At 39.5% G+C, this 19,865-nt stretch overlaps 1 protein-coding gene across 1 annotated transcript; it reads right to left on the reverse strand.

Annotated features, from left to right (window-relative positions):
* Positions 1-9,923: 9,923 nt before the first annotated feature.
* LOC134139834 (toll-like receptor 1) lies at positions 9,924-18,379 on the reverse strand. The gene is made up of 2 exons (XM_062574601.1): positions 18,333-18,379; positions 9,924-12,422 (listed from the first exon to the last, which is right to left on the reverse strand). Exon 2 carries the CDS (start codon positions 12,330-12,332, stop codon positions 9,924-9,926), a length of 2,409 nt encoding a protein of 802 aa, XP_062430585.1. The 5' UTR covers positions 12,333-12,422; positions 18,333-18,379.
* Between the last annotated feature and the right edge of the window lie 1,486 nt (positions 18,380-19,865).

Genomic DNA, 19,865 nt, shown 5'->3' on the forward strand with positions numbered 1-19,865 from the left:
AATATAAACTTTACAGAAAGAATGTTTGATTCATAACATAGTTTACCCTAGTCAAGAAGAAAAATCAGCAGAAATTGGTCTGTGCATAGAGTTGTATGGCTAAACCTATATCTCATCTGTCCTCTGTATTATAGTATAGTATATAACCCTGTTTTTACTGCATAATGCCCTGGTGGATTTGTTAAATGAAGACCTTGTGTGACACTGTGTGTCTGTTTGTTGTGCAGCTGTATGGATGGAACACACACGGTACTCTCCCGTAACATGGCATTAAATGATATTCATAGAAACCTACCACACCTCGTTTCAGGGATATAGACTATCCCTCCATAATCACTCCCATACATTTCCTCTCCTCTAAAATTTTTTTTATCTTTGCTGTACCTCAGACGTAGTAGTTGTCATGTCAAAAATGCTCTGAACTGTATTGTTGCAAGTGCCACTTTAATAACACTACAATACTTAAAACTATTAATTCATAATATTTTTATGACAAGAAGGCATCAAATACAAAGCTTCTGATGATAAGTCATGTATCTGTTTTGGGTAAAGAAAAAAGCGTGTACCAAACAACCCACTAGATAACTCTGATTTGTAGCCCTGTTAGTCTCTCAGTGGTGGACTGAGCTTTCCTGTGGGAGTGTCTATTGCATCAACTTGTCACATCAGCAAGTCTTAACTCCCAGGTCAATTAACAAACACAACTAACCAGATAAAACACAAATAAACTGAATTGAAGCAACCCGCAATTGACCTTAGAGATGTTCTGGCCTTTGGAGCCCCTCAGAAAGGAAGGTTTCTGTCTTCATTAGCTGGCAGTTTTGGTGGCACTACAAAGAAACAGGATGTATTTGTGTAAGCTCTTGTGCACATTGAGGTTTTGTTCTTCTCCCTACATCAGGTAAACACCATTCCCTGCAAATTTAAACATGTCATAGTCAGATTTTCCTTTTTATTGGAAAAAAAAATACTGGAAAAAGGGAGGAGGGGAGTGTCACAAACCTCTGCCAGAGGAGGCAGCTGGAGTGTCCATCTGCAGGCAGATATGCTGGGGCCCTGTGGAAGAGGTGTGCTCAGCTGCTAAATCCTGTAGTAAACTGAAATAACCTTGCAGATGCAAGAGCTGGAGCAGGAAGACCCTTTTCATTTTTGCTACCTTGGCGGTATAGTTTACCAGCCGTTCTGCTGACATCCGCTGGCCCATAAAAGCAGAGAAAGGTGGGATCTGCGCTGCTTGGAGAGTAACGTTCATTCAGGGGTTGCCGTAAAGTACAAAGTATTGTTCAAATTCTTGTATATGGACACATGGAACTGGTAATTTTGTTTTAGGAATAGGTTGACCCTTTAGTTGTGCTCCACAAAGGGGCAAATGGGAATTTGCAAAGCAGTTTTTCGAGTCTCTGCAAAGCTTTTATGACAAATGTCTATGTGCACTGTTATACCACTGTAAATCCTAGTGACTTCACCAGGATCAAGTGAAGTTGCACCACATTTATGTTCTTGTAACTGAACCTAACCTGCTGATTTATGATATTGAAAAACCTGGAAAATCATTTGATCTTTTCTTGATTGGCTGGTTTGATATTAATATTGATAAACTTCCAGGAAAGAGAATTAAATAAATGAGCAACTGTCTTAGAATGGGAATTTTTTTTTGTTGGATAATTTTTATTTTTAATGCTGTCAATATCATGCAGAGTCAAATAAGTTGTCTTTATTAAGCTGTAGATGTTAATCATAGTTCTGTAAATGTAGACATGTCACTGATAGGGCTGTGTGGAGCTTTTATAGCATCACTCTGGAGCGGAGAGATAGTTGGTATCCAAGGATGAAAGCAGTTCTGTTATATTCCTGGGGGGAAAAACAGAGGAGATTTACACAGATAAGCAGGTTACACACAACTGATCCTGGTTTTTAGCTTAACAAATTTAAACACACAAAACGTGGGATGCTTAAGCAACATATGTTTCACATGCTCTTTCTCTTTTAGAGCTTTCTTTAAGTATTGTCATTTTTTTAACTAGAAATCTAGAATCAAGTACCATAACAGCAGATCTTTGTAACTCTTTGCAACTAAGAGTTACTCTGGATAATTAAATTTAGAGTACTTGCTGTGTTCCTTTTTCTTGAAAATATTTATGACACTGGTATAGGCAAATACAGTGGAGTTGCAATAAATTTTATCTCTAGCCATGTGCCTTGTCATTTAGGACAAAATGAATTTAAATATTTAGTATCAAAATTTGAGATTATTCAATATGTAAATGCCTTGTTTATAGGATTTTTTGCTTGTGTCTGCGGTGTGCTTTAATGGGATGTCAGAAAACATCAAAAGTATGTTTTCATATTGTAGTTGAAAATGTGAATTTACATCTTAAGTGGGTGATTGACTCATTTTTGCAAACTTCAATTGAGGGGTGTCTTGAAATTTTTAAATGTGTAAAACTAAAGAAATACCTAAAAATAGCCAGTCTTTCCCTCTTTGATCTTAAGAGAAGCCAGTTCAGATGTAAAGATACACAAAACTAATCCTCCAGAAAGTGTATATTTAAAAAAGAAAAATTGTTTTTTAGTAGCAGTTTTGCACTGTGCAGTGTGTAACAGATTATGTTTTACTAAAATGTGTCTGTTAAAACCATTTGATTATAAACCATTAGAAACTAATTTCTAAGACAATTCTATGAAGCTGAACAGGTAGTATCATGTGTGGTTTTATTTAAATATACACTGCCATTCTGCAGTGATATTTCTAATGCCACAGATTGTCTAAATACATTGCTTGGGGTTCTGTCTCTGTCAAGGTTAGCAACATGTAGATGAATGCAAATCCTTTCTATAAAAATTACAAAGCATTTTACATATCTTGAGGGCTACATCAGTTTTTGTTATATTTTACAGATATTAGCACTTTTCCGCTATTTATGTACTTTAAATGTTAGAGGGTCAAAAATAATCTTTCTGCTTAGCATCTCTCACCTGCAAGTATAGCAGGAATGTTATATTTACTTTAATACTTGTATAAACTATGCAGAATTTTTTTAATAAAATGTAATATATTTTATAAGCTAATAAGACTGGGTAATTAAAGGTTTCTAGCGTGCATTACTATAACTTGCAAATAAGAGACATTTTGGTAATCTTTCTTACTAAAAATGTGAATGTTTAATGTACTTTCACTGTTTCTACTTTGGTAGTCCAATGGGAATTCAGTAATGACATTTTGTCATGTCAAACTGTGAACATAAATTTGTACTGTACAGTCCTCATTCTATATTTAGAATACAATACATATGTATTATACTTGTTAATAAAACCATCAGAATATTGTTTGTGGTCATGTTGTCATGTACTGCAAAATCAAACTGTGGTCAGCAAAGAAGGAAGTGTGTAAAATCATACCAATTATAAACAACAACATTGTTCAAGTCTTTAGTTTAAAAAATGTATTTAAAATGTTAATGTTAATGTAATGTAATGTTAAAAAAATGTATTTAAAATTTTAATTCCTAATCTGGAGAGCCTAGTAAGAGGTTAAAAGATCAGCATGAAACAGCAGAGTAAAACATCTAGCATTGCTGAATTTAATTCAATATTCAGTTGATACTAGAGCCTAGAAAAGACGGCCAACAGACTCCTCTCTGCATGCCTCATTTCTCGCAACACCTGGGTCCTCCCTGTTCTCAAACATCTGCATTAACTTTTTTATCGCCCACAAAGCCACTGCCTGGGCCTGCATTCGTTAGCCGGGCTCGTTCCCGTGGCCTTTCCCCGGCCCGCGTGCCAGGGCGCCCGCTTTGCTGGCGGTAATCTGCAGGCGCAGGCAGCAGGTCCTGGGGTGCTGCCGTGGGCCGTGTGGCCTCAGCCGCCCCACACGGCCAGCCCCACCGCCGGCCCTGGCACTCCCGGGCCGGGGAAAAGCCATGGGCCCGGCTTTTGCTGAGGGATGGTTATTTGGACCAGGTTGTCCAGAGAGGTTGTGGTGTCTCCTTCTCTGGAGACATTTAAAACCTGCCTGGACATGATCCTGCACAACGTGCTCTAGGTGACGCCGCCTGAGCAGGGGTTGGACTAGGTGATCTCCAGAGGTCCCTTCCAACCTCAGCCCTTCTCTGATTCTGTGTGATTCTGTGATTTGGAAACATGACTGAAGGATGCCTTTTTCTTTACCCATGAAAGACATGCTGTCTCAGGTAATAAAGTAGACTGACTTTCTGTTTGTTTTTGTGTCGGTCTTAAAAAAAATCTGAATAAAATGCTAATAAGTTCAAACAAGATTTTTAAAAAGAAGCTACTTTCTACTCAACCATGCTTCAGATCTCTAACATCTTCCATGTCAATCACGAGGCATTTTTTGGTGTTGCTGAAACAGGAACTGTGACAAAATCAGAGGACAATTGTGTACGATATTTCATAAGAGAAGGTGTCATTTGTTTTATTGTCTGGAGACAGAGATTCTGTTGTAATCCTGGAGACTTTGGCTTTAACAATGTAAAGCAAGTAGATACAGTTGTATAGACAAGAACTACAGTGACTCCCCAGTAAGCTAACCAAGCGTTTCCTCTGCGTAGGTTTTCCAATCCTCTGACAACTTTTTGTTGATCCTGCTGAAGGATGTTTTAGATTTTGGGGCATTTTGCCATTCAGTTGACAAGATCACAAACCCTAAATATAAACCATCCCAAAGCTTAAAGCATTAGAAGATGCTCAAATGTGAAAAATTCACTAAAACAGAGATACTCACTTCTGGTGTTAGAAGTCCCATGTGCCTCTAAGACTCTCATTTGTTAACGGTAAGGCACATGTCAGCATGCCTTATCAGGTCAGTACATTTATCCTAACAAATACAAAGAAAGATCGTTTCGTTGCCAACATTGTGCCTAACAACTTGCAGCAGCACATTCTCAAACGCAAAAGCACACTTAAAGGCAGACCCTGCCTGGACAGTCAGATTGCCAGATGTTTGCCTTGGGGGCGAGGGGGACAGGATGGAGGAGGCTGCGAGCGGATCGCAACTCTGTCTGTCTTTCCAAGGTTCCTGGCAGAAAGCACTGAGATCATTTTTTGGCAGAGAGCTGAGTGCATTTAGAATTTAGTCTTAGAACTTAGCATAGAATTTAGCATTTAGTCTTTTTAGAAACTACAGTGATGCCAAATGCTGGCTAGAAGTTTTGACCCCCCCTCATAAAGCTCCAGAAGGTCTTGAGGTGCCCAGCACATAGCCTCAGGTTTTGCTGAAGGAACCTACTCCAGATCCAGGTTCATGGATGTTAAACACATTGCTAGCCAAATCTGTCTCAACTGAAATGCATTTTCCAATTAACAAGAGATTTTTGAGACCACACTTCCATTTTCTCTGAAGTTTTCCAGGTTTCCATCACATCAGGTTTTTTACTAATGAAAAATCATTTCCTGCATGATTCTGCATATTTGTCATTCTCTAACTGTTACCATATGCCTTAACTTTCTCACCTCTGTTCTTTCTTTCAGTAATTTATCTATTACTGCCAGTCCTGTCTAAGATTAATGGTTCTAGTCTGAAGTAGCTGTGCACAGTACTCTTTTCTTCGGGGTCTCTATTTTTAAACATTCTGCAATTTAGAGCACTGCCTACAGACAACGAAGAAAGACTGAGAAACAAGACTGAAAGAAAAACTGAGGAGACTAGTTATGTTTCATCTAGAGGGAACAGTTATCCAAAAATATAGAAAAGACAACACCTATTACCAGTGCAAGCTGCTCCAATCCGATAATGCAAAAGTCAGTGCTGGGTTGATAAGATCAGAGAATCTGTGACCATGTTACCACAAAGAAGTGTGGAGTCATCATGATCTGGGAGCCTCGACACCCTTCTGCTTTTTGGTTAGAGGGCCAAGCAAAGTTCATGGTCTGTTTCGGATAAACTTTACGTACCCAATTAGGGAGAAAGCAAGTTTATTTGAAGGACAGTAATGTCAATACCACATCTCCAAAGTGGATAAAGAGGATTGTAGACCTTGAAAACAATGTTTTGCATAACATTCAGAAACTGAAATCGCACATTTTCAAAGTAGTATGTTACAGCTATACTCTAATATTTTAAAACAAATTTTGAAGAAAGAAACAAAGAATTCACTAAACATCTAGTATAGATTCACAATTACTCCCCTTCCTTGCTGAGGTGATTACATGGTGATATCGGTGTATTGCTGCCCAAGGCCCCGCAAATCAATACAGTGAGCACCTATTCTACATCTCAGTGAAGTGCAGAAGTGAAAGCAGGTTCAGCAGAAATGAGAACATAGGAATAAAAAGTCTTGCAAACAGCTAATAAAATGTGAGAAATCAGTGTCCTGTAGATTTTGATGACTCTCTCAAGAATAAGGAACTTTATAAGGCAAGACTTCGTGTTCACAGCATGCAGTTTAGTTCGTAAGAGCACGTTTGGTAGCAAAGCAGAATCTGCTCCCGTCAGTCTATGCAGTAGGACTGGACAGCAATTAAATCGGCCACTGGGTGTCAGCCTTATTCTGAGGAACCAACAAAAAGGACGCTTGCAAGATTGTTATTTAAGAAAATTTTAAGAAATGAAGCTGTTAACCTCTGTCTTACCTTCTATCATCGAGTCCAATCATACCACACACAGAAATCTGCTAAAGGATTCAAGATTGGACTTTGTATCTTTACTGTTATTTTTTAGTAAGCACAAAAAATTAAAAAAAGGCTATATTTGACACCCCCCCCAAAAAAAAAAACTTTTTGTACCCCCTGAACAGAAACATTTTCAGGGAAAAAAAAGCTAAAGTTCAAACAGAAAAGTGATGAGAGACATCGTCAGGTGCTAAACTAATAAACAAAATACATTTGCTTTCTCAAAGGAAATTAGAAGTGTATTTTAAGTGGCTGTAGGGTACACTACCATACGTAAATGACTAACACACTTGGCAAGTGCAAGGGAGATTTTTGAGGTAGGAAGGCTATAATGGGATATTTGGGAGTTAATATTCTAAAGTAACATACCTAGCAGACTCACTGAACCAAATTATTTCTTTCATAACTACCTACAGCTTAAGTTTCAGAGCAGTCTTAAATATGAAGAAATCTTCAAAGGCCCATGCATTACACACATAATTACATTACTACCATACATTAGTTAACACATAAAAAACAATTTGTAGACTGTATGCCATGTGCAGAGATTGGACAGCCTAGCTGGAGAAGTTTTACTTCCTCTCTTTACAGCTGTTAAACCAGACAGAGTACTTGTTCATTGTAACATTTCCAATAAGTATTAATGCTAATCACACTCAGACTCTTTAAATCAGGGTGGGGGGTGGGAGGACTAAAGTCTTTTAGGAAATAGAGGAACAGTTATTTTTGGCAGTGTTCTCGGCTGTTTAATGTAAAGATCAGAGGAGTCCTGCAGAGGTAAAGGCTACAAATTTCTAACCTAAGTCATTCCCCTGTATTACTGATTAATTCCTAACAATCTAGCAGCTGTAGAGCTTTTCAAGGCTTTTCAAACCTTGCATAAAACTTTGGCCATAGCTGAAATAAAGCAGCCACTAAAGTTTAGCCAGGCAACTGCTTAATAGCAGGTAATGCAGTAACACTATAGGAGTTAAGAATCTTTATCCAGTGCAACTCTGTGCTGTTGCGAAAAAACTGTTAAGAAGGAAAAGCAGCAGTTCCAGCTGCGAATTCAGGCTGCAGTCCCAGATTTAACATCCCCGCTTTTGTGGAAAATGCCTTGCCGGTGGTGGTAACCAGCTGAGGGGAACATGAGGTCTGCAGCTTGCTGCCAGCACGCTAGGTTGCCGCGAAGCAGCAGCCTCCCGCGAAGCAGAGTAAAACCTCCCTGACAAACTCCCCTGAGGCCTGAGCTCCACTGCGTCTTCAAACACCTGCCCCTAATCACAAGCAACCCACTTTTCAAGCGTGCCTCCCCCACAGCTGCCCCCGAAGAGCTGGCATTTCAGCAGCCCTTTTTAAGGTGCACTAACAGAACCTGGCACTGGCCTTGGCAAGGGGGAGACCTTCACCACATGCCACTACAGAAGCCGGCAGCTAATTTACATTTGTCTTGAAGTAAGACTTAATAGAGGTCTTCAGCCATCCTTTCTAAGGCTGTATGTTCAGAGCCAGGCACTGCCAGCCGGCTGAGGTATCTGGCTAAACTGCAGGGGTTTCTCAGCACCCCTGAAGATCGGGACGCTGTCACTTGGCTCTCTGCCTGCTCCTTCATCTGCTGCGTACATGCCTGGGAGGTGTCTGGTCAACCACATTTGCAAGCGTTAAGGAGCACATCCTGCTACTTGCTTGCTCACTTTGAATGCTGCTCACAGCTATGATCAGGCTTTGCATTTCCATTAAGTGCTAACCATAATTACACAACTTATCTTCAGTGAAATGACACCAGTAAATCTAATAACAGATAAAAAATGAGAGGTTTATTAGATTATAAAATTAAATCCAAGTGTAGCAAATGATAAATCTTTCCTATCAACAAATATCGTTAGTTTAATTAGTTTGACTTTAGCAGAGATTATTTGCTAATGAAAATTCTCCGGCTGGCATGATGACTCTCAGCGCCTGCTGATAAAAGGGCAAGATATTAGAGTTCAGTGAAAATCTGGAGATAAAAGGGGATTCACCCCAAAACATGAAGCTTCTGAATTTAAATACTGGATAAATGAGCTAATTCAGTGACAGTTCTGGTGATGCAATCCTTTCTCACTGGTTGTGCAAGCTCTGTCTCCTACTGTGCATTTGCAGTATTACCAGTGTTCTATACAGAAAAGGGGCTTTCCTGTAATATTATCATATAATACATATTCTCTAAATATCTGCAAAACTACATTATGTCATACAATGTAGACTAATTATTAGCTGCTGCAGAGGGAAAGAAATACAATATATAGTATAATAAAAATTACAGTGGTGCAACTGAGGGAAATTTTCATAGTGAAACGGTAACTAAATAGACTGAGGGGATCTCTTTTCTCTTTGTCCATGTAGAGCTGAGAGAGGCTATAATAAAAAAATAGATATTTTATGAAAATATATAACTACCTTTTATGAAACAGGGAAAACAAGCAAGCCAATATAGCTTGACATGCTCATTGAAGCAATACTGTAATATTATAAAATTTTTCACAAGTTGAGATATTAATTAATATTTTTAAGATAATCAATAGCGAATTTCATGAAATCATGACTTACTAGGTAAATCTAGGGAAGTTGGAATGTTAAGTTAGGTACAGCAAAGTAACCAGGATGTTAAACAGGGCGTAATGGCTCCAACCTTCAGCTCAGAAAGCTTCTGTCTGAGATTAAGGGAAAACTCCACTGAGTTCATGGGACTTTGAACAAATCCTTCCACCTTAGTACAGACTTCTAACAAGTTCCAGTGACGTCTGAAGGTTTCAGAATATTGTATTCTTGTCATCTATTATACAAATTTACAGAAATGGATTTACACAGGAGGCATTTCCTTGTTTGCTTGTATTTTGTAATTAAACACAAGTAGATCCCTATCATCTTACCCCACAATATCTCAGACAGAACATAGATTAAATGCAAGACTTTACAACCTTGATAACATTCAACAAATCAGTACTTTAGTTATTTTCAAATATGTCTAGAATTAAGAGGAAAACACCAAAATAAATGCAACTCAAGTCTATAAAAATAACTGCAATCTCTACGAACATTTTTTCTCCCTTTCTTTTTGATGATGGACAAGTAGAGAAGATTTATGATGCAATAATTAGACCACTAAAAAAGCAATAGCAATTTCTGTATATATAACAATTAAATTCTGCTAGAATGTAATCAACCTGCAAAATATATTTCAAAAATATAAAAATCTGATTAACACAATTTACTGTAATATAATTGATTATTCATACACTGACTTATATTACTAGTAAAAATAACACCACTCTCTATTCCTCATTTGCTTCAAAAGACAGTGGTAGGTTAACGCTAATAGCTGCCCTCAAGTTAGCCCAGAAAAGGGCATGCTTGCTCCTCTCCTTTGGCCACTCCAGGTAGGTTCTCTTGGCCATGAGAGCCTTCAGCTTGTGATACCTAGCAGGAATGACGTACGGAGGGATCGGCTCCAGTAAAATGAGGATTAAGCTATTGGAACTCTCACTGAAGAGCTTGTGATGGGCAAAGTACAGCTCATAGTGACACCACTCGCTCTGCACAAAGTTCGGAGACAGCACAAAGATCGACTTGTAGCTCTTCTCTATGCAGTTGATAATATTCTCCACAATGCTTTTGCCCGGCATGAAGTTCCTCTCGTGCTGGCACAGCTGCACACAGCCCTCCCCCTTCTCCAAGTTTGGGATCAGCTCGTTCTTCACCCACAAAGAGTCACGTTCGCTGTACGAAATGAAAGCATGAAACTGCAGAACACTTTCCTGCTCTTCTGGGGAGCTGTGCCAAGCCCTCCGCTTCGTCTGCGTCCACTGCCATATCATCCGCACGTACCACAGCGCATCAAAGTAGATGCACAGAAAGGCCACAACGGCCACCAGCACCAGTGTCAGCAGCAGAGCTGTCACCAGCAAGAGGGTGGTGTTGCAAGACAGTTCGCTCATGTGAAAGTCCCTCAGCTGCATTCCTCGCAAGTCTTCCGGGTACCGGCATTCGTAGGCCTCCGGCCAGCCCGACAGCTTCCCCCCGGACTGCTTCTCCAGGCGGATGAAGGCTCGCAGTTCACAGGAGCACTTGAACGGATTGTGCCCTGCTTGTAGCGCCCCTACCCCTTGACAGCTCTGGAAGAAGTCGGCAGACGGTGTGAGGATTGAATTCATCTCAACGTTCAGGGCTGCCAGAGCAGGAAAGCCACTGCACCCAGGCAGGTCAGTTAGGCGGTTCGAAGCAAGATTCAGCTCTCTCAAGGACTTCAGCTCGCCAATCCCCTTGGGGACACTGGCGATCTGGTTGTACTGTAGAGCGAGGATTTTGATATTGACTGGCAAGCACTCAAACACAGACTCTGTCAGCTGGTTGTAGGATAAGTCCAGCTCTGCTAGTGAGTCGGCCCATTGGCAGCGCTCCTCAGCTCCATCATGATGCAGCAGGTTGCTGCTCATGTCCAAATATTTCAGTGATTTCATATAGCTGGTCATGAAGCTCACCTTGGAAAGGCTTTCAAATTTATTTCTATGCAAAACAAGTGATTTCAAATCTGTCAGAGTGACACAATTCTGGAACAATTCATCTGTCAGGGCATTGTGGGAGAAATTTAAATACTGAAATGAGCTTGTTCTCTTGGGGCAAAGCATGTGTGGCATACATGCATCATATATTGTTAAATTTTCAATATTCATCTCCGAAAACTGTCTGTATAGAATCCCCTGGTTGAAATAATAAACCTTATTACGAGCATGCTCCAAAGTTAGTGCTTTCATGGAGCCACTCCAATAGACTGATTTTTCCTGAAAGCTTAATAAGAATAAATATTCGTATTCCGTCAGCTTCCCCACTGATCCTCGAAAAGTTAAATTTTTCACAGTCCAATACTCCACAGGTGAATACCAAATAAGTAGGAAAATTTGAAAAATGATACCCCATTGTAAATCCACGTTGTCAAGCATCAGAGCTGATGTCTTGATTTTTTTCAGAAACTTTAAAGAAGGAGAAGGAAAATCTTTGTAGCTCAAGGTATATCTCATGTTAGTTATTTTTAAATTTTCTGAAGTGCTCATTCCATCATACAAGAGAAAAAAACTGAAGTTTTGGTTTGCTGAAAAAACTATGTGAAGGCTTCTTGTATTTAAGGCTGTCAGACTCTGAGGTTCATACCTAGAAAAGTCTTGTAAGGTTAGGAAGACGGTGTGCAGCTGCAAATGTGTGATGTATCTGAAGTCTGACTTCTGTATCATTTTGGCACTTAATCCTAGGTACTCCAGATGAAACATGGTCCCAAATTCCTGACAGATTGGCAAGGCAGTAAATTCATTGAAAGAAAGATCTAAATGTCTAAGACTTGCAACAGTTTGACAGTAAACTTTCAAAATGTTGTTATGAGAGAAATCTAAGTATTCTAAATCTTGATTGAACATAAAGACATTCAAGTCAAGCTCTGTAATTAGATTATGAGAAATATTCAATACCTGAAGGTCAGAAAGAGACATAAAATCAAAGATACTAAGTTCAGAGATTCTATTATGTGATAAATCTAATACACGAGTATGGACTAAAATGTTTTTCGGAACACTAGTTAGCAAACTGCTTGAATAGTTTGCAATAAATTCATTTTCCACAGTCAGCTGGATATTATTCCAAAGAGTTAATATAAAGACCCAGGCAAAGACAACGATATTTGTAAGAGCTGCCATTATGTCTTACAGAATTATCTTGGTTGTTTACAGAAACAGAGAGGCATGGTTTCGTTTTCTGTTCAACACTTCTCAATATAGTGTCCAATCCTATGGAAAGAAAACACAATGAATTTGCTGAATAGGCTTAATTGTTGCATTCTCTATTCATTGCTATAATAAAATTCCATATAAAATTTATGCAATAAAAGTTAGATTTTTGTTGTTTTTTCTAAGGTAGTACCAATCCCTCCCACCCCTATTCTTTAATTCCAGATGAAACATGGTCCCATCTTAGGTGGAAAGAAATCCTTTTATAATGGGAGGAATAAAATCAGTGGTATCTTTTTTAAAAAATATAGAGAAACTAAGAAATACAAATTTCACAGCAATCTTCAAAAAGGGTAGAAATTTAGGAGTATTGGAGAACAAGACAAGCTTCCATCTGCTGCTTCCTGTGCCCCATGTCCAGACACACCTGGGGACAGAATTCCAAAAGCCTCACAGACCCTTAAGGGAATTGGCGCAAAAACAACCTCTTCACTCAGAAGAGCCAATGGATATTCCTCTTTGCACTTCAAAGACCAGGGACTTGGCCACGTACCCCCTCAAAGTCAGGGATCAGGAAAGCTAGCTATAGCAAAGACAGGGATGTCCATTTTGCCAGTAAGCCAAGAAGCTTGAGAAGGAATCATACTCTCATGAATATTGTAATGCCAGTGTATCCAAAAGCACTTTTACAGGAAAACCACAGCACTATTAGTGACTCTGTATGAAGCTGTGGTGAAGCTACTTATGAAAAAAGACACTTTACTTCAAAACCTTGCAAAGTCTCCTGGGTTTCCTAGGAACAACTCCCCATTTTTTTTCCTGTGCTGATTCTATTTGGAGAATAAAAAGTGTTTTAATTCATCCTTCATGCCATTTTTTGTTCAACAAAAATCAAAAGCCTATTTTTATCAGTTCTCGGTTACAAAGTGCGCTAGTGCATAAATAATTAGATTGGACTGATAACAAAACTTTCCCCTCCCAGTCTCCCTTCCAGCTTAATCATTTTCCTCAAGGAAGTAAAGCAAAAATACCTGTAGTTAATGTCACCAAAAGCAATAAGAAAATAAAACACTAATGTGGAAATCTACCTCTGTAGAATCTCACTGACAGACAGTCAAGTTCTGCCTGCAAAAGGTTGGGCTAGGCTATGTGAGAACAGAATGGGATTTAAGTGAAGCCGAGATGGTTTGTCAAAGTACAATGTGATTCACAGGAAGAATGAAGAGAAGGAAGCCTGACCCGGCTTCCTTCAAAGAGTACCTGACCCTGTTTTTTAGAGCCCGGGCTGGCAATGAACCTCTTGAGATCAAAAAACACTTTGACCTGGAACTGTCTGGAGGAACTCCAGGGCAAAAGGGAAGTCAGGAACAAAGCAAGAATTTTTCTGAAAGGAGAGAAAAACAGAAACAGAATCTCTGCTCCATGTTCTATTACCAGATGAGTTTTAATTTACTGTGCATGCTAAGGTGTGTGCTGCAAGAAGGCAGCATCCACACTACATAGCACTAAGATGGCCAAACTAAAAGAATAAAACAGGTCTGTCTAACAAAGCGATATTAAGGGTCAGCAATAACCCATCCAAGACTATTTTATGATGGTGTTAAATTACAGTTGATTGAGAAAGAAAATTGCCATTCCAAAAGGTTTTTTGCCTTTCTTCTTTGTTGAAATTCAACACGCAGACGAGCATTTTCACCAAAATTTCAAAATGCAAGATTATCTTCCAATGGCAGAGAAATACCAGCACCTATCTGATGGAGTCCAGAGCATATATAACAAGAAGGAAACAAAAATAATAATACAGCAAATATAACCCACCTTTTGTGTATGAAATTCATCCCTGAGCAAAAAAACAGCAAAAGACTTCTGCATACTCAGCTTATATTCTGAAGACAGAATTTCAAACATATGGAATCTTGAAGTTGAGGAATCTCTCAAGAGATGAAAATTCCTTTTTAATAGTTAATAATTGCTGCCGCCAGAAGTAGAAAGATTTACTTACGTAGGCTATGTAATTCTAAGAATACATTCACTTTCAGTACAGTGCCAGTATTAAGAGTTCAAGGAAAGGAAAGAATTTTTAACAGCCCAAACGCAAAATATATTTACTCTTGCAGTATTTACATAATTACAGCTTAGGAGGAAATGGACCTATCCGCTGTACAGAATTCTCAACAAAGTAAGACTGCTTAAATAAATCTGCATTGCTAATTTTGTGTCTCTTTCTGACAGTTACCCAGGTGTTCTGGAAGTTTGGCAGCTGCAGTTGCCCTTTTACACGCCCAGAAAACAGGAAGTAAAACTTTCACAGCCAGCTTCTCTGCTTATCAGAATCAGAGCTCTACCCTCGGGACTTCTTTTCCCCAGCAAGCAGATTAACGCTTGCACAAGGACACACTGCAAAACTCAAAGCTCAAAAGCTAGTTACAGGGACAAACTGACATGGTTCAAAACTTACATCAGTCATCTCGACACCTGATACGCCTCAGGTGGTTATCATGGAAACTTCACATTGTAACTTCCACCGAGAAATTACAGAAAATGTGCTGTAGAAAACATCCTCTATGACATAAAAGCTGTATTGAGGCCACGAAGAACATAGCCATGTAAGACAAACTATCTGGGAACGGAGGATTAAGCAGTCATTCACTTAACTTTTTGAGCTAGGCATGAGCCTAGTGAGCAAATCAGCAGAGCAGAGAGTCAGTGCATTTCAAAGGCAGATGTAAACAACTGAAAACAACCTCTCATTCCCATAAGCCTCCAAACCAATATAACATGCTTCAGTAAGATTAATTAACAAGGAAGAAAGAAGATGAGAGTCTAGGCTCTGTTTTAAAGACTCATTTAATCTTAATGAATTTTAAGATTAAATTCATGAAGTATATAATGAATTTTTCAGGTATTAGCTGAGGGAGTGTAGAGGGAGTTTGGCCGACTGTGGCTCAATTCAAAGCTTATTCCCTTCCAGAGGACAGCACCTTGGAGGAGAGGTGAAGGGGAGCTGGCATCCAGCTAAAGAAGCTGAGAAAAACGTTCAAGGTTGCCTATGAAAATTTAATTTAAACAGTGGTGCCAAATATATTTAAAGTTTGCATTAGTTTCCTTCTATAGTTTTCTTTGCAATTACTCTTCCAATTCTGTAAAGAAGAAATTAACCCTTTTGTTCTACTGGAAGAAAATTTCTGATTTTCATTTTGAGATTGATGAGTGAAGTAGTCTGAAGTGAAACTTGCTGACAATAAACCTGTTCTGCTTTCCTTTATGCAGTGAATCTAAGTAGTAGATCATTACAGATCAAGTTCCCGAGACACCCGTGACCCAAGACAAGACTGGGGATCATGAATGTTTCTTAATAAGCAGCAAAAATCTGCTTGTCAGTTGATACTGTCTTGTATTCAGGTTAAATGGGAGATCTTCTCATTGGTCAGCATTAATCCATGTCCCCGTGGAAATGAGTAAGTGAAGGTGCTTGTTGGCAGAACAATAATTTGATAATCAAACTAATGAAAGCTTGTGAAGCCAAGGCAGTTTTACTCCCAATATAATTACTCAAAAATCTTTGCTGCGTTCAAAAAATCAAATACATCACCAAATTTCTTCAGAATTGATTCTGGTACACACAGAGCTGCCAAAAGCAAAAGTAGCCGCATCTTTAGTTGCAATATGTTCAACTTCCCTAATTCCCTGCTTTATGAGACTTCAAAGCACATTTCAAAACAATCAGTCATAAATAAAAATTTGGCACTAACTGAAGCAAAACTGATACTTACTTCTGAATACCTCTGTTAATTCATTAAGAGCATTGCATAATATTATATTCAACAAAGCTTTGCAGGTTGGTCTCAGTTTACTGATTAAATCATTTTATATGTCACACAAAAGCTAAAAAGTAGTGTATTTCTATTTATGTACCCTTAATGCACTGGCTAAATGCTGTACTTCCCATAGTGAGTACATATACATGTATATATTCATGTAGATACCTCACTCCATTTCTGAAGTTTATACTGCTGGGTTTTTGCAGCTCATTAATTTATTTCTACCAATAAGCACTTATCTTCACAAACAGCCTTTCCTCAAGGTACATTCCAAATTTCTGCCTATATCTTGTGATTGCTCACCCGGAAAGGAATTGCAGCTACACGTGGGCTGGATAACACAAGCTATTCAGGACCAACAAGATCCCCAAAGGAGTGAAGAGTCTCTCCAATTGAAACTGCAGAAACGTAGTTACACATGCAAAACACTGAGTTAAAACATAGCCAGAGTTGCTGGACTCATCCAAACACTTCTAAGAAGTTAATACAATTATGAAAAGCTGCAAGTGGCTAGATCAGTGTTTGGTCATGTTCAAGGAGTATAGATGGGCATTATGGTCAACCTCAGTGAATGTTTCTGAAATAAAAACTGTATCATCCAGCCCAAAGCATTGAGTGAAAAGACGAGTTTTACAGAGATTTTGACCTTTCTCCTAACAGAACACCTCAACTCTATGGAGTGCCATTTCTTTCCCTCTTCTCCCAGTTCCCTTTGCTGCTCTACACCTCTGCCGTAGAGCTTCAGGGATGATGCTCTATTACATTTTAAGGCTAAAAAAGAGCTGTGCTCTCAGCAGGAGAACCCAGCTGTGCATTGACTTCCATTCTGCCATAGTTCAGACAATCTCCTTTGCACTACATACATATATATGAAAATATTTCCACTTTCACTTCATTTGCACATTTTCTGCGTTTTAGAGGGTGTTTAACCCCCATGTTATTGCTTTTGTGTGTTGATAGTATTATGCACCTAAACGTGACATTGTTGCTAGGCACTGAGATGACTCCTCAAATGCCAGGAACCTGCTCTGATACAGTATCTGATGTAAGAATGTGTTTACCTACTCCCTTTCCCTCCTAGCTGGAGTACATTAGCAGCTGCAGCTTTCTGTGCAGAGCGAGTTGCAGACTGGTCATCAGTGTATGCAGGAAAAGGCTGCTTTCCAAAATGCCAGATAAAGTCCCAAGAGAAGAGGCTGACAAAGCATGTGAGGCTAATGTATGGCCTCCACATATGGGAAAATTTTCTCCTTAGACTAAAAACTGTTTTTACAGAAATCATTCAGAGTATGGCAGAGGCCAAGATAATTGTCTAGAATATCCTGATATATAATCTCTTGAGGAATCTTCTCCCCTGTGGAATCTGACAAATCAAATGGATGCAGTAATTCACTGCATGTTTAGCATGCTTTTGTTATTTATCTGGCAGATAATATAGACAAGAGTGTAATAATATGTGGGCTTTTGGTCCCCAAATACAAATTTTAATTGCTCACCACTCATATTACAAGTCTCCATTTCCAACATTATTCACTCATTTTGGACGTACACAGGAAACCTGTAATTATATTTTTATAGTTATGATCATATCAGCTACATTGCCAGAAATATATGAAGTGCCCAAGTTCTGTCTACAGCAGTAAGCAAACTCCTGCTAAAGACTTCCACTCCTAAAAAAAATAATTAGTTTCTGAGAACAGCTGTGTGTTCTCATCTGAGTAACATGAAGGCTTCCTAGTGCAGCCTGTGACTCTTGGAGATACTACTTTGTCCTCTGGCTGACAGAAGAATTCTATGAGTTCTTAAAGCTTCACACATTATGAGAAGGCTAACTGAATTTCAGAAGTTTTGTGAGCTGCTGCAACTAAAACTCTGAGACTTTTGCAGAGATTTTTCAAGGAAGCCATGTAACAATCCAGCTGTTCCAGGCTGTGTGAAAGTAACAGGCACACCAAAGTAATTAAGTCGTCCAGCTTCAGTTTTTGAAGAACTAAATGACAGACATACACTGAATCCTTAGTTAGAGGGGAAGGAAGAAGCACAGAAAACATTCCTTTCTGCAGTGCCGAATGAGACAGCAATATGGCAATAGGTATGTTATATTAATTGAGGTTAAGTGAGATGAGAGTGGTAAAGGTGTCAGATTTACCTTTTCACTGTAAATCATTAAACAGGTGCCCACGGTTCAAGGTTTCAATCAACAGATCTTGGTCTGCTTAGACCTGGGGCAAACAATCACAATTAAAACCTTTTGCTAATAATAATGGAAGACAAAAATCAGATAATGTTAACTTTCTATACTAAATAATGATTTAATCTTAACATCCCTTCCTCTTTCTCCATGCCAAAGCAAATTCTGAAAAACAAAACACTCTGCTTACTGGTCATCTAAGTCTAGTATTCAAGACAGCAAACAGCTGTCCTTTGGGAGCAACAGTATCACAGAAGAATCACAGAAGGGTTGAGGCTGGAAGGAACTTCTGGAGATAATCTAGTCCAACCCCCCAGCTCAAGCAGGGTCACCTACAGCATGTTTCCAAGGATTGCATCCAGACAACTTTTGAATATCTGCAAGGAAGGAGATGACACAGCCTCTCTGGGTAACCTGTTCCAGTGCTCTATTATCCTCACAGAAGTTTCTTCTCATGTTCAGGTGGAACTTCTTGTGTTTCAGTTTATGTCTGTTGCCTCTCATGCCACTTGGCGCCACTGAAAAAGAGTCCATCTTCTCTACACCTTCCCTTTAGATACTTACAAGCATTGATAAGATCTCCCCTCATGCTTCTCTTTTCCAGGCTGAACAGGCCCAGCTCTCACAGCCTTTCCTCTTAAGAGAGGTGCTTCAGTTCCTTAATCGTCTTAGTAGCCCTATGCTGGACTCTCTCCAGTAGTTCCATGTCTCTCTTGTACTGAGGAGCCTAGAATTGTACACGGTACTGTAGATGTGGCCTCAGCAGAACTGAGTAGAGGGGAGGATCACCTCCCTCGACCTGCTGGCAATGCACTTCCTAATGCAGGCCAGGATACCACTGGCCTTCTCGGCCACAAGGGCACATTGCTGGCTCATGGTCAGCCTGCAGTTCCCCTAGGTCATTCTCCGCAGAGTTTTTTTCCCAGCAGGTCAGACTCCAGCCTGTCCTGGTGCATGGGGTTATTCCTCCCTAGGTGAAGGACTTTGCACTTCTCTTTGTTGAATTTCATGATGTCCTCTCTGCCCATCTCTTCAGTCTGTCAAGGTCCCTCTAAATTGTAGTACAGCCCTCTGGTGTATCAGCCACTCCTTCTAGATTTGTATTATCAACTAACTTGCTGAGAGTGCACTCTGTCTCTTCATTCAAGTCACTGATGAATAAGTTGAAAAAGGCTGGACCCAGTACTGAGCCCTGAGAGACATCTCTAGCTACAGACCTCCAACTAGACTTTGCACCACTGAGCACAACCCTCTGAGCCCTGCCTTTCAGCCAGTTCTGAATCCACTTCACTGTTTGCTCATCTATCCCACTTCCTGAGCTTGCCTGTGAGGATGTTATGGGAGACAGTGTCAAAAGCCTTGCTAAAGTCAAGGCAGACAACATCCACTGCTCTACCCAGCTAGTCATCGCACTGTAGAAGGCTATCAGGTTCATTAAGCATGATTTCCCCCTGTGAATCCATGCTGACTACTCCTGATCACCTTCTTTTC

This window comes from Rhea pennata, chromosome 4 (genome assembly GCF_028389875.1).
Source record: "Rhea pennata isolate bPtePen1 chromosome 4, bPtePen1.pri, whole genome shotgun sequence".
Taxonomy (NCBI): domain Eukaryota; kingdom Metazoa; phylum Chordata; class Aves; order Rheiformes; family Rheidae; genus Rhea; species Rhea pennata.

Excerpts from the sequence above, each read along its gene's own strand:
- LOC134139834 (XM_062574601.1), bottom strand. The coding sequence starts at position 12,332 with ATGGCAGCTCTTACAAATATCGTTGTCTTTGCCTGGGTCTTTATATTA.